Source organism: Seriola aureovittata, chromosome 10 (genome assembly GCF_021018895.1).
Source record: "Seriola aureovittata isolate HTS-2021-v1 ecotype China chromosome 10, ASM2101889v1, whole genome shotgun sequence".
Classification (NCBI taxonomy): domain Eukaryota; kingdom Metazoa; phylum Chordata; class Actinopteri; order Carangiformes; family Carangidae; genus Seriola; species Seriola aureovittata.
In genome coordinates this window covers 19,330,780-19,346,795 of record NC_079373.1, presented here as the reverse complement: position 1 = coordinate 19,346,795, position 16,016 = coordinate 19,330,780, and the positions used below count along the sequence as shown (strand labels likewise).

At 45.1% G+C, this 16,016-nt stretch overlaps 1 protein-coding gene across 5 annotated transcripts in view; it reads right to left on the bottom strand.

The window, feature by feature from the left end:
* Window positions 1-5,387: 5,387 nt before the first annotated feature.
* Window positions 5,388-16,016, bottom strand: part of dusp8a (dual specificity phosphatase 8a) — a 44,189-nt gene continuing 33,560 nt past the window's right edge. For all 5 annotated transcript variants that reach the window (XM_056386913.1, XM_056386914.1, XM_056386916.1 and 2 more), the window contains 4 exons: window positions 10,378-10,544; window positions 10,097-10,256; window positions 9,651-9,774; window positions 5,388-9,281 (listed from right to left, as the gene is read on the bottom strand). In XM_056386913.1, the coding sequence (XP_056242888.1) occupies window positions 8,030-9,281; window positions 9,651-9,774; window positions 10,097-10,256; window positions 10,378-10,544 (1,703 nt within the window). In that variant the 3' untranslated portion in view covers window positions 5,388-8,029. The remainder of the gene's footprint in view (window positions 9,282-9,650; window positions 9,775-10,096; window positions 10,257-10,377; window positions 10,545-16,016) is intronic.

Here is a 16,016-nt window from a genome sequence, read left to right as displayed (position 1 = left end):
AAATCTCTTTTACCTTGGAAGCAAAAATATAAAGAAAAATTATGACAAAATTTTATCACTAAACCCTCGAATACAGACAAAAATAGGTTGGTTACGCTATTCAACATGTTGGGTACAGCTCCACAACATGTTTTAAAAAGCCCAAAGCTGATCATTCCAATGGATCACCTTTAATTTAAGAAAAGGGAAAGTATTAAACGAGCAATAGTTAGGGAAGTGTCAACTCTGTACTTTTCTCTGCAACCTGAGGGGAAACTATTAACACTTATGTATGTGTCACTACCAGACCTATGATTATGGTCGTGGGTCTGGTGAGGCAGTGTCTGACCTTCTGTCAGTGGTGCCATATCCACCTGAAGCACTGTCTTCTTCGGTGGTGGTCCGGGATGTGGTTTTTAGAGGTGCAGACGCTGAGATATGGGATATGTGCTGCTGTGTGTTGCTGTGTTGCAGGAAGAGTGTGTGTGTATGTGTGTGTGTGAGAGAGAGAGTGTTGATGCATTGATGGGGTTTGGACCTGAGCAGAGAGTGCTGATGGGGCTGACGCTGGGAGAGAGAGAGAGAGAGAGAGAGAGAGAGAGAGAGAGAGAGAGAGGGTTGCAGTTTGTTCCACCGTTAGAAAGACAGAGACAGATGTCAGCACCAACAGCTGCTTCAGTCAGCACTTTGGCCATACATACACACACATGCACACGCTCACTGACAGTGAAGGGGCTGTGCCTCACTCATACATACAGGGAACAGAGAGGAAATACTTTCTCTGTCTTTCTTTTTGTCCATTCACTTCATTTCATTCCTGAAAACAGAAGCTAAGCGAAACCTGAGCACCGATGGACTGACGTTCATTCAATCTGCTGCTGGCTTGACATGTGGAACAAAAGTATTGATCACCTCTCACCTTCCTGTTGGGGGGACAAACCGGAGCTGAGTTTGACTGGGAGCCAGCAGTAGGTGGCAGCAGTTAGTTACGCAACACCTGCCTGAATAATCAGAACGCCTGTCTGTCTGCTCTCTGGCGCTGCTCTGTGCTCATGTCAAACCTCTCTGCGCTCCATCACCTTTATATATGGAAATTATAATGAACCTGTCTTTGTGGTTTTATGAAAATCAACCAGGGATCTCTAATTGCTACTATGACCCATTTCTGTGAACACTTCTGTTGTTGTTCATATCAAAGGCTCCAGACAGCACAGCATGCCCCTCGAAGCCTTTCTTTGTTTTCCAGTGATTTGCCAGTCTAGACACCCCCTCTTGTCTTGCTGTAACGTTGCGGTGTGTAACACACAGGTGGCCATGACAACGCTAACTGCATTAAACTGGATTACCTGAGGCCTGCTGAGCTTCGGAGCCAGCCAGGGATTCCTCCTCACCACAGGCCTCACAGACACACACACATAGGCACATACTCCTGCCTGTTGCTGCACTAATGATCTCCCTGCGTCCATTTATTTAGCTCATTTCACTGCGGTGAGTAGTAATTCATGTTGAAATGAAGACAGTCATGAATGTGCTTATGACTGCATGAGGGCAGCAGCAGGAAGAGAATATTGGACACATATGTTTGTACCGAGGCTCTTTTTCAGCCTGGCGTGGAGGAAAGGGGAACTACCAGAGGCTGCCCGGCCTCTCAGCCCACAGAGCTCGACTTTTTGCCCACTTGCGTGAGAGATGGATAGGGATGAGAGAGAGGTTAGAGAGAGGGAGACAGACAGGGAGAAATAGTAGGACGAGCAGGCTGCCAGACTACAGGGTTATATAAGGACAAGAGTTTTCCATGGAAAAAAAAGGGCAAGAAATGCTGTTTGGAGTCAGTCATCGTTGGTGACGCGTGGAAAAGTGTGGAATGCTGTGCTGACGCAACTTTCGAGCAGTGAACGTGTGTAATGAGTGTGTTTGGGATGAAGGTGTGTGAAAAGGAGCAACACAGAGAGGAGAAAGAGAGGAAGAAAAAGTAGAAATGTTCTGTGAAAAATATGTGTGTGTGCATGTGTGTCTATGTGTGTGTGTGTGTGTGTGAGTGCACTTTGGATGTGTGTGCAAGTGGAAAAGCGGAGAGTGCCGTAGCCTGCTGACGTAACGGTTCCTAACTGTTTCCATATAGAAGGCCTGGGACCAGGCGCCAGGCAGACCCTCAGCATGGATGTGTCTGGTACCCATCAGCCACCATGAGAGGGAGGATACACGAACACACGCACACTCACACATTTGCAACACACATTCATGCATACACAAATGCGTCAGAAATTCAGTTCAACTGACATGAGCTTTACTGTCATACAGTGACCATTCAGTCATGTATACAAAACTTCATATACACGAGCATGTAAACAGCCTGTATCCACGTGGAAACACAAGCATACATATAAACTCGTGCATGCCACATCTGTACACACACATACACACAGGCACATAAAGAGCATACACACAGGTGACAGGGGACAGGGGAACAGAGTGGAGAAACATAACAAAGGCAGCTGCAGACCTATGACGCTCTCCACCACCATCAAAAAATCTATAAGGAATATTTTTTGGATGAATGACTTTTACACATGGATGACCACATTTACACGTGCACTAATGTCCAGGTAACTCTTGGGTTTTGGGGTGTGCTCATGTACTCATTGTGTACAGTAAATCACTAGAGCTCAGTGTGCGGGCAATGTCTCTTCAAAATATTTCACTGCCATGATCAGTGCCTATTTTTTGCTGTGTATTTACCAGACAACTCGTGCTGACTTGCACAATCTACATGAATGCCAAGGCGTGCACAAGACAGCTGTTTTTTCCTTCCTCACCTATCTGTACATGCGTTACAGAAATACACATACACTTACATAATAAACATCTCATATGCATGCATAAAAATACACATGCACACATAGAAATGTATCCCATATTTGGACACACACACACACACACACACACACACACACACAGACTTTCTTTGTATCCACACGCACACATTTGTGTTCTTTCATGCTGACTGAGAGGCCTTGACTTTCCCATATGTATTTGTTTTAGTAAAAAAAAAAACAGCATGGGAAGTAAAGTAAGTTAAAAATAAAAACCAGATGAAACATTGCATTGGAAAGCTATTCGAAGGAGTGCAGTACATTGGCAACAGGAAACCTGCATAGAAATGCAGACTTCAGCACAGCGGAGGGGAGACTGTAGACGGGCAGGTTACCCGAGATGCAGATCCATATAATACAAGCTGAGGGCACCTTGAAAAACACACACACACACACACACACACACACACACACACACACACACACACACACACACACACACACACATATACAGAGGAAGCATATTGTGGTAGGATTATCCGTTATGATCCAGGTGATAAATACACACACTAGCATGCGGGATAGGCCGTTCATTATAAAGAGAATGAAAGTGAGAAAGTGGGATTTGCAATGTATCCCATTACGGTGGTGGTCTTGTCAGGGAGAATTCCCATGATGGCCATAAAATAAAGACACACACACATGAACAGCAGAGGGACTCAGCTGGAGATGCTGGTAATGCCATTACCTCTGCCTGTCTCCTATTGGACTCAGTGAAACGCTCATTAAGACAGTATTGTGCTCACTGAAAAAGGCCAAGGGCCATCTGGTTTTGCATGTGTATGTGTGTGTGTGTGTGTGTCTGTTTTTTTTGTTGCTGCTCCTCCTTACGTCACCCGTCAGTCCCAGAACAACACGCTGGTTGTTGTGGCTGGATTAAACCAATTGGTGGGGCTTCAGGAGTGATGATTTGTTTGCAGAGAGACGTTGTTTGATTGCATGAGGTGAAATTCCACCATGACATCATGAAACCAAAACTGCCTTTGTAGTCAAGCCCCCATTGAGGGGACTCGATGAATTGGCCCCCAACTGGATTTGGAGGCTGTTTTTTTGTAATATCGGTGTACACTGTGTCCTCTGGGGGCAAATACCTCTCTTTGTCTTTGTCTTTCTCACACAAACACACACACGCACACACACCGCGACCTCATCTCATTCTCTCATCCCCTGGAGGTAAGCACTGTTCAAACACATCACATCACTGGCAAACACCGCACCCTCACCAGCCACCCTCCCACTCTTGTGCCCACAGACACAGTCGGATAAGGAAGAGGTGGAGCAGGGAAACCGAAGGGGGTGACGACCTGAAAACCAGTCGTGTGTGTGTGTGTGTGTGTGTGTGTGAGCTGGGAGAAAAGAGGAAGCAGAGGGATAATGAGTCAATCTGAAAGAAGACAGGGAACAACAGGATGACGTTCGTCAGAAGCGTGGTTTAACAGGTCCCTTCCCTATTCTCAGACAATTACATATCTATATTCTTCCATAATGTCTCCTGTGAGAGTGTACCTCAGGTTTTCTCTTTCTCCCCTGGTACTGTAACACTGTTACACAGAAAAGTAACCAACTGTGTGTACTGGAATATTTCCTGTTAGCTAGTGTGCTAACATTGTGATAAACCTTTGAATTTCTCTTTTTGAAGTTGTTTTTGAATCACGATTAACAGCCAACATTCACTTCTCTGTAGAAATCTTTTTCAGTGACCCTGCAACTGACGCACACACGTGTTAATGCAGCTCACAAATGTTGCGTTGAGAGTGAAGAAGGTGCTTTTCGTTTCCTGCTACTTTGTACATAGACTGCTTTTACTTTTCAGAGAAAAATATTGTACTTTTTTAGGAAACATGCATATTTGCTTTCTCGCTGAGTTTAATAAAAGGTTGATCTATGCTAAATATAAAGCTACAGCCAGCAGCAGGTTAGCTTAGCTTAGTTTAAACACTAAGGAGGAAACAGGTAATCTGGCTCTGTACAACTCTCACTAAAATCATAGCTTTTATTTTTTTACACTTTGATTTTTGATTAACCAAAAGCCATGTAATGTGGTTATTAGTGAACTTTAGAGGTGACGGGGATTTTGTTTTTGTTGCAAGCTAACTGTTGCTGTCTTCTCCTTGTAGTAGCTTAATTTTTAATTACATTCAGAAAAGCAGCATTTTGAATGCAGGGATTGTATTTTTTACATTTGTACTGTTTGTAATGTTCACATTTGTGCTGAATTGTCTTCCAACCTTACATCATAGGCAATAATTTGAAGTAAATTTCATAATAAGGTGGGCATATCTTTCTAGAAAGTAATTTTCTGAATGCATCTTCTCTATTAAATAATTCACCATCCCATCAGCATAAGGAAGCATGTGGCAAAAAAATCAATAAAGCTGTGTTGTGCGGTTAGAGTGGAGTTTGTTAAACACAAAATCAATAGCAAGGCTCCAGGACTCCGGATGTCGTAATGTGTTGTTCATCCGTTGGGTGGAATTCCCTTCCCATCCCTATTCAGCCCCCATGCAAGCACACAAGAAGAAGAAGAAGCAGAGAGAAGGTTGTATTTTGTCATGTCTGTATTTTTGTCTCATTTTCACAAAACATGTACAGGGGAAGGAAAAGCCTTTCAATAGAACCTGAGGTATTTTTGCATCAAGCAGCCTAAGGTATCAGGATTTTCTTTTAAAAACTCATCTAAATTAATCAGTGTTCTTAGATGCGTTGCTATTTACACAACATAATAATAATAATAATAATAATAATTCAATAACAACAATTTTAGCAAATGGGACAGCCTGCATCATCTTTGTTACATGTCATAAATAATTCTAACAACATTTCTTAAAAATATAGGGAGAAGGGTGAGGAGAGGTTACTTGAGCCTCGGGGGAACATAGGAATCTATCTGAACTTACTTTAGCTGCAGCAGCACAAGGTCAAAGGTCAGAGATCGCCAGAGAGAAAAGCTAATCAAGGGTCAAAGGAAAAATAAACACATTTTACATTATAAATAAATAATCATCTCGCACCAGGAGAGCAAAGTTTTTCATTTCTTTCACCTCAGGATATGAAGATCCTAATTTTTTCCTTTCCATTTTGTTATGCTGTTTTTTTTGTTTTTTTTTATCAAAGCTTTGGAAAATAAGAAATAAGAAATAAGAAAAAATTAAAGAGAAGGAGAGAAAGCGAGGGAGCTTTACGGACATGCATTGTGCTGATGTACCAGCAGCTGTGTACCCTGTGCCGGGCTTGGCTCACTGAAAGATCCCCTGAGAATGAACAAAAGGGTGTGTGTCGGGCCTTTGCTTTACATGTGTGAACATAAGTGTAAGTGCATACAGTATGAGTGTGTGTGTGTGTGTGTGTGTGTGTGTGGTGTGTGTGTGTGTGTGTGTGTTGGTTTCAGCTTTGGTGGGACATGCTATGATGATGACCGATGTACTGGTGCTGGCTCGGAGAGGACACTCGGTGCAATTAAATCTCGTGAAAGAGTGTGTGTGTGTGTTTGTGTGTGTTTTTGCATATAGTTGTTGTTATGCAAGCCCTCATGAAACTGGCAGAACATGTTTAACTGTATATGAGTGATCAGAGAGTGTGTGGCTACTCTGTCCTCGTCTGCACACAGTCAAAACAAAAAAAACAGTCTTTTTAGTCAACGCTTGAGCCCTCAATTGTGATAAACCCATGAATTCACACTACAGTTGAGCCAGAACAGAGACCCTGTTCTTATAGATCTCACTAGTAGGATGTCTGTACCATCCTCCTAACACCAAACAGAGGCTCTATATTTGCATTATCAAAACTCAACACTTGGCTTTCTGAGTATCATGTTGCCAGGGTGTGGATGGAAATCGAAATTGTTAATCAGAAAGCAGAAAAGTGCATTTCAAAGTCATACATCACTCTCCCCAAAGAAGGAACAGCACATATTGCTCGTTTGAATTTGTTGAATGTGTGTATTTGTATGAGTGTGTGTTCATAAATACCATACAGCAAATAATAATAATAATAATTCAACAAAAGAAGAAAAGAAATAAATCCACAAAACATTATATTATTTCTCATTACCAGAATGAACCAGTACAATAAATTAAAACTATAACTGAACAAAAAAGTCCATTAGAAGTCCATTAAAATTGCTATATATATTCATATTGTATATATAGTATTTGTCTGTCTGTAGTCAGCCTTTCTGGTGCATGCTCAGTGGTGACCATAGGTGGTGACTGGGAGCCGTGGGAGGGGGTTGGGGGTCTATAAAGGAGCTGGAGGGCTATTAAAATGAACCCTCATCACCATCCCGAAACCTCAGTCCCATCATGCTGTTAACACTGGAAACAAGGGAGCCAAAGTCAGGAAAGACACACTGTGCTTTGGAGGGGTGGGGGTGAGGGGGTGGAGGCAGACTGCCCATCACTAAGAGTCTTCAACTCAAAGTCTTTTCATCAACAAAATGCTGAGGATCCTTCATTGTTTGGATGCAGTACCGCCTTTAGATTAAGTCCTTGGGATCTCTCTGCCTTGTGCTGTGAGTGATGTGAGGAGACGCTGCAGTAAAGGAGTCTGTTATCGTTGTTGATGTTGTAATGCAGAGTCTGTAGCAGGCAGAGCCACCTGGAAAGGAAGGGTTGGGAGTGGGGACGTTGCCGTGCGAGGTTCTGAGGCTTTCTGACACTGGGGTGAAGCTTTGGGAAGAAACATAGGGCTTGGTTCAAATCACAAGCTATACACCCACTGAAGCACACTACATTTGACCACAGGCAAGCAGTTTGTGTCCGATCTCTGTCAAAATAGGGGTATTCTATATAATAAGGATGCAACTTGGCCTGGGTCGTTTCTTTTCATCTGCGACAGAGCTCAGAAACATTAAGAGTTTCAGTACCTTCAGTTCACCCCCCCGTAGCCCACCCTCCCCTAGACTTTTCTTCAGATTCGTATGAGAGTTCAGGATGGTTATGGTCTTCTAAGCACCACATCTCGGGCTCTGTCTGTCCAGGTGTGAAGGCTAGTTCGCTTGCTAACCTTTTCACATTAACTCTCTCCCTGCATCTATTTGTCCTTCTCTCAGTTGGAGTCTTTAACACTGTCTGTGAGGGGGGCACAAAAAAACCCTCTTCTGCTTCTCCTCATATGTCCTCTTCTAAACAGGTCCATTTTTGCCCCCAAGGGACAGCTCTGATCATGTCCATTATCTGTCAGGATACCTCGATAATTTCCATGCTCCCAGAGAAGCTCGACTGCTTCCCGATCTTCCCCAGTTCTTCTCGAGACCGTGTCTCAGCGATGCCCTCCTCAAACTCCATCTGGCAGCTGCGCCGCTTGAACTGCTTCTCTGACGCAGTCCCGCTGTTGTTGGAGCTGTTGGACATGGATACTGTGGACGATGACGTGGAGTCCCGGTGGTCTCTCTGCATCTGTGGCACCGAGGGCTTCTCCCTCTGGGATTTGTCTCGTAACCGCACACCTTCACTGCACCCAAACGCCACATACGCCGAGCTGCTCCCAAATCTCACCGATGACTCCTCTCCCCCTCCATCCCCTCCTCCGCCCAGCTCCATCCCTCTCTCACCGCCCTCCTCTGCCCCAAAGTGCCAGGGGGCATCTGTGGTGGGGGTGACGGGTGTGACAGGAGTGGTGGCCTGGACAGTGTCTCTGTGTTTGGTCCACATGGCCCCGGACCCCACGGTGGGCAGGGACGGTAGTGAGAGAAGCAGGGAGCCCTTTAGGTTCTCGTCCAGGCTGGGGCTCTTGTGGTCCAGCGACAAGCAGAGGGACTGTGGAGGTTGGTGTGGATGGGGGTGGACCGGTGAACTGCTGGAGCTGTGCTTGGGTTTTCTCCTGGGTCTGGATGAGGAAGAACTAGACCTATGGACTCCTTCACTTCCTCCGAGCCCCAAACCTCCGATGCTGCCCCCACTGCCTGGTGAGGGGAATGGTGAATCAGAGGAGCTGGGGCTATCTAGGACGGGAGACTGGGAGCAAACACCATTGGAGGTGCCTGTTCCTGGGCTGTCAAGTTTGCACAGCTTGGGGACGTCTTCAGAGTGTGTGGGTGCCAGGCCGGGGCAGTGGGGACTATTGGGGGAGTAGACAGACTTAATGTCCAGGGAGAAGGAGCGTTTGAGCCGGTTAGTGTCCATGATCCTCTCTGCAGAGAGGTGCAGGCCATTGAAGCCTTGCTGGAGGGAGGTGGGTGACGGTAGCTTGGGTTCTGGTGGGATGTGTGGCTCTGCCACAGATGAGTCATAGTTGCTGTGGAGACCGTTAATCTCGAAGCCTGTGTTGACTCCATTAACCTCTGAGCTTTGCTTGGTGTTGTTTTCAGAGATCTTATCATCAGAGGTTGAAGTTAAAGCTTGGAGTAATCGCAGGCCCTTCTCAAACTCCAGCAGCTGACCGAGGAAGTTAAAGTTGGGGGATATGGACGGTCTTCGGTCCTTTACAAACCTGTTAGGAGAGAAAAAAAGTTGGAAAATATTAGTCACAGCTTAGTGGTTTTAAGGCAACTCTTGTAAATGGTGCAAGTACTATGTGTGAAATCATGAGAAGTACTGAGGAACTTTTTAAGGGCAGAATTACTCCAGATGAACTAGTTTTTACTGATACAATACATGATCCTGTGCCAGTGTTGTTCAAGCAAATCAAAGCCTTTTGTGCACGCTCTGTTCCCTAGCAGCCATCTAACAATTTCATTTCTCACGACTGGAGGGGTGGGGGTTGAGAAAATTGTCTAGTTTTTCTGTCAACAGTGAGTTGCCTTTTTACTGGGGCTGACACCTTAGCTCAGCTGGTGGTGGATGGGAGGAGCAAGTGTACCTGTAGGCATCGTCTGATGACAAGCCCATTGTCTTCATGATGTATGCAATGGCGATGGTTGCTGAACGCGAGATTCCAGCCAGGCAGTGCACAATGACTCTGCAGTTTGACACCTTAGCTTTGTCTGTTCGGGGGGGAATGAACAGGTATGAGTACACACAACTCTACAGAAACGCACACAGCACTGCAGATCATTGACAGGTCTCATTTTAAACACAGTCTCTGGAGACAATCAGCACCTATTGAAAGCAAACTGACATTTCCTGGAAGAGTACAGGGGGGTCATCTAAACGGATGTGTTATACCTGATGCTTTTGTTTCTTAAGCTGCACGTGAATGTTTAGTAACTATGACAATATGCGGACATGTCGTATTGAATATCAGGGCATTCTTTAACATATCACTTGAGATGAATTTACTTCCTTGTAAAGTCAGCCTCCTCTTACCTATGAATTCATTTGTTTTGTCCAGCCAGGGCAGCAATTTCTCACAGTAGTTGTCATTTACTGGGATGCGCATGAAGTGGCTCTCACAGATAAAGTCTGGCTTTGGGCAGGTGTTGCTGGCATTCAGCACATAGGTGATACCATTCTGGGCCATCAGATCCTGCAGAGGTAGAGGTAAAAGGGGTTTCAGATCATGTTTTGTTGCCAGGTAACAATAACAAGTCAGTTATCATTTTTTGACAGTGGTGAAATGAATGAAAAGATGCAAAAATAAACTCTACCTTGTTGAGGACGTCTTTCTGTGAGCCCAGGTAGAGGTGTGGCAGGATGCGAGTGGGCCCTACATTAGCCACAGGCAAGCAGGGCTGGGACAAGCTCATAGGTAGAGCAGTGGCAGGCTTCCCTTCACACAGGCCGGGGAAACAGGACGAGAAAGCTGCAAAACCTCCTGCAGAGAAATTAGAGAGGGAGAGAAGTGGTTAGGTTCACTAATGGTTTTATAGCATAGCAGTCACACAACATACTGGGAACTCTGCAAACACTCCCATGAGCTCATCAAGAGCGCTGAAAAAAAACAAAACAAAAAAAACAAAAAAAAACGTTGCACCACCATTAGCAGAGCAGACAGACGCTCTATTGACTTTCAGAGGTGAATCTGGGCTACAATGTCTGGGTCCTGCTTAGTGCAACAGGAGCAAAAAAGAGGCTCTCTGAGCTTCTGTGTGAGTGTTAGGTTAAATGCTGGGCGGCCAGGAATGTGTGTGTCTGGCCCTTTAAGAGGCAGGCGGCTCCACTTTTGGCATATGTGTATAGTGTGTGTGTGTGGCTCTGTTTCCTGCATGAGCTCATGTCCTGTAGCAGTGCATTGCGTCAGGCTGGGGGAATGAGAGAGGCCACAGGTGCAGGGCCAGGACAGAGGCCCAGTAACATCCCCCTGACAACCGCACATCACACACACACACACACACACACACACACATGCATGAAATTGTATATGCGCACACACACACACACATACTAACAAGATGATACACTCCAAGACACAATCTGATGATATGATCACATAATCTTGCAGTCAACATATGCTCAATATTCACTCTCACTGTCTGTAATTCTCTGTTCACCCAACACACACACACACACACGCACACGCACTCATTGAATACCCACACTCATCATTACTCTGCAGTACAGTGGTTGTATAACTACAGGGTGGGGGCCAACGAGGGGATATAGGGGTGAGGCGCGTGTGTGTATGTGTGTGCTTGTGTGTGTGTGTGTATTGAGGAGTGGGTAATGACCTCGCTGAGGAGTGTAGAGAAGGGAGGGAAGTGCTTCAAGGAAACCCTGAGCCCCAGAAAGGAGATTAGAACCTAATCTAGGTTCAGCCCTGCCTGACCCAATCTGGGACTAGTGCACATACAAACACACTCAAACAAACACACACACGGTCACAAAGTGAGAGTGAGTGAGTGAGACATGACATCACTGTTCTAAAGTAGCACACACAGCACAGTGCAGGCAGGACATTGCCTTCCGTTGTAACACACCTCCAGCTGCACTACTTATGTAGCAACGGCTGGCCAACACACACACAGAGCACACAGTGTCAGCAGCATGGACTGTGTACTCAACAGATATGAGCTCTAGGATGAATAATAAAAAGCTGCAAAAGAAAAAAAAAAAAGGGTTGTGCAAATGTTCAGAGGTTAGCAGCTTTGGTATTTGGAGCAATTTCACAACACCACAGCCTCTGAGGCTGCATGCATCCTCATGACCCAGTGCTATTCTGGGTGCACTGTCCCTTTAAGAGCAAAGTGAAGAAGGCCTGTCTGTTTCCAGCTATTAATGGCAACCAGTGGAGCAATGACATCAGCGCTCCACATGGGGGGTGGATTGGAGGGAAAGATAGATAGATGCAGAAAGAGCGATCAGATAACTTACAAGATACATGTGGGAAAGTTTAATGCAAAGAAGGAGAGACTGACGGATCGCTGCTGTGCTAGCATGAGTCTGTATTCTAACCTTTTTGGCCTCTATAATGTAGACTAAACAGACATATGTAGTTTACAGTTTGGCTTTAGACTGTGCTGGCACTGTAATTCTCCACCAGAGCCTCTTTCAAGTGATTTGGGCGGTACAACAACGTCACTAATTGATAAAACAGAAGGAGGAAGGGCAGTTGTTTGAAGGATTTCTTCCTGGTTTCTCCATTCCCAAGCTGCTGGTATGGAGCCTGTGCGTGCGCACGCACACACACACTTGCAAAGAAAATAAATGGTGCTACATATAACCTCCGCCACAGGGATATACTGTATCTGTGTGAGGAAGCGGTATGTTCCTGGAGACAGTTAAATCAACAGGAAAAGCCTCACGTCACACTTCAACCATTTCCTTTTCTATGCGAGGACATTGTTAGAGAGTTGTTAGAAGGACAGAAGACAGGACGTTCCACGGCAGAGACAGTGTTTGCGTGTGAGTGTTTAACACTGAGGAGAAAGTGTGTTTGTGTGTATGAAGGGAAGTGAACACATGAATGAAAATATTTTTCTAAAAATATTCTTGCCCTTTAATCTTGAGTGCATCTGGATTAATAATTACAGACATGATTGCTGTAGCTGACCTCATCTCGTGTTAAATAAATAGTAAAGCGGCAGGAAGACTGGCGAGCCAGTGTGTGACTGGGAGAGTGAGTAAGGGGTTACTGGCATGAAGGGAGATTGAAGTCAGAGATAAGAGAGCAGGACTGAGTGTGCCTGCCTGTTTTTTTAAGGGCTATTACATTACAGTCACATTACGTCAACACAATTACAAACACCTTCTGTGTAGTCAAAGCTTTAGATGGCCAGCGCTAATGGATGTTAGTCACACAGGAGATAGCATGTTATTGTCACCTCGTCACCTGACCCCACTCTACTTAAGGTTGTCATGATGATGAGGAAGGGCAGTGATGTTGATGACAGTTGGCTCATCGTGTCCCCGAGTGTTGTCAAGATGGAATAAAATACACACACTGAGTGTCCAAAGGGCACATGAACGCACTGACACACACATACACACACATACACACACACGGCATACACACAACAGCACCAAATAACCCAAAGAGACATGTCCTCACATTCTCCGAAAGAAAACGATGACACATCCGTCCATTCCAATCTGAGCACACAAAGCGCACACATAAACACACTGTACATTCACACTGAGGTCACTGAAAATACCCTGTGACACACACCAGCCCAGCTGTCCACAAAGATGACATCAGAAAGTCAACTGGGAGAGATGAGTTCACCTTCAGCGCAGCATGATAATCAGCAGAGACTAACACTCGGCTGTATTAAACTCAAGATATAAACTTAACAACTTGGAAAAACTAAATCAACTTAAACAAGAATCACAAAGCGAAATACTACACTACGGTTGAATCTGAAAATGAACTCTCTACAAGAACAAAGGCCCCTGTGATGAAAACCGTCACGCTGAAGTCATGATCTTGTGCCTCACAGAAATACTATTCAAAGTTTTATTTTTGGGCGACTAGATCACCTTTTGCACTGCGCTACGTCATGTATCTTTAACTTCTGGAAAATGTACTTGGACAGGATGTGACTAACCCAATTCTGAACACATGCTCTCAAAAAAAAGAAAAAAAAAAAAGTTTGGGTAGAAAGAAAACACACAACCGGGAAAGAGGGCACTGTGTCGCCAGCAGCAATGCTAGCCAGCGGTGACTTCCTTTTTCCGTTTTCCTCTGCCCACTTCATCACTTATGCAACTGCTTATTTTCCTCTCTTGCCCTGTCAGAGCCGAGCACTCAGGCCTCCTTTGTTTGCTGGTAGCGAGCGGTGGTCTCTCTCCTCATCAATCATTTCCTTCACCCAACTTAATATTCACATTTCACAGTTTAAAGATGCTGGTTATTATCCAACAGACATGAAAAGTGTGTGTTTAGCAGAAGACGTTTGGATTCAGTTCAGGGTTTTTGGAGCTGTGCTGCTGGGCGAATCGATGCAGAAAGCTGAGAGATGAATGGAAGTGGAATCCTGGAGATATTGACCAGATGAACAGATACACACAACACCTGCCCTGGCTGTTATGGTTAATAGGAGCTCTGCTATTACGTCACTGCTGTTGGTACAATTGACTGCCTCGTCAATACAAGCTCACCCCCTCCCTCTGCCTCTGTGTAGCTTGCAGTTGTCCTCTTTAACTCATCTGTTAATGGAGAGGGCGGACACACACACACACACCACACACACACACACACACACACACACACACACACACACACACACAAGCCAGCATGTACATACACACACATACACATATAACCCTTCACAGCCTGGGGGCATTGATCTGCCTGAATGACTACCCCACACCCCTCCCTCCACCGTTCTCCTCTGTGGTTCATGTCAGGGGAGACATGACGCCATCCTCTGTGCCCCTCCAGCTGTCCCCTCTACTATGAGGGGACATTTGCATCTCAATGTGAAACCCCCTCCACCCCCCACCCCCCCTCACCCACCTCCAAACATGACATCATTGCACACATGTCCCACTCAGCTCCACAAAGGCTGTGCTGCAGCCTGGAGAAGCGATGAGAGCGTGTCTGTTTGAGGAGCTAAGAGTGGGCCACATCTGTCAGAAATGTGCAGATTGACAGGCCATAGATGAGCTAGTAGGATGAGGTCATTGCTTTTCATGCAGATTGATGAGGGGCGGGAACAACTGTATGATTAAGACGTCACCCTGGCTGATGGTTATAGTGTTTATTGGTCTGCTATCTTACAGGACGAATAGCGGGTATATGTCACTTTGATCAGTTGCTGTTTCAGCAGTAACACGTTATTGCAATATAGGGCTATAAACGCTCCTGTAATTTAGCCTGCATTCACAAGTCTATTTCAAAATAACCTGTGACAGACACAGTTCTAATTTCACCTGCTGATGGCAAATGTGTGAATTTTTTGCTAGCTTTCTGTGAGCTAACAAGCTTTACACTTCAAGCAGAAAAACCTAGCTGTGTAGAGATGAACTGTTCACTCACACACACACACACACACACACACACACACACACACACACACACACACACACACACCAACAGTGTCAAGAGTGGCAGGTGTGGAGAGCTTCTGTGCTCACTGCTTTGAACCGGCTCACTGATATGCCCTGATATGCATATAGCATCTATATTTACATACAAACTTTACACTCATACCCTCGCACATTTATGGCTCCAAGGATCCAACTATAACACCAGCAAATGAACATTTTAATGAATGAATGGCTGATTTGACATTTTGTGTAATATGCAGGTAAGTGTGTCGGTGTGTATAAAGGATCTATCTCCAGCCCCATTGCTGTGCATTGCTTCATCACTCTGTGTGAAAAGGTGTTACTTTAAACACCTGCAGTGCACACTGCACACATATTGATAACATAATCTCCACAAGACACCATTCTGCAGAAGAGAGTGACCAGGGGAGAGAGAGAAAAGCCAAGAGCAGAGGAGAAGAAAGAGAAAGAGAAAGAGCCTTTGTGATCGTTTTACATTTCAATGACCACAGGCTGAGAGAGCATGAACACTATGTCATACCATGGGTCATACCCCCTAGCCCCCCCCCCCGCTCTTTTTTTCTCCTCTCTTTCCTCTTCATCGCTTCTCTTTTTCATGATGTCATCCTCTTAATCCTCCTTCTTCCTATGCTGTCTCTCTAAACAAATTAACTGCATAAACAAAAAAGGTGGGAAAACAATTAGTGGCTTTGCCTGGGTCCCTGTGATGTATTCTTTTCACCTGCTGTGGCAGTAAATCTCACTATTGATCCAGTACACGTCCTTAAAATTCACTTCACATCTATCTTTCATTTGCAGCATGCCTGGACTGGAATACCTCAATACCTGAGAGCCCACT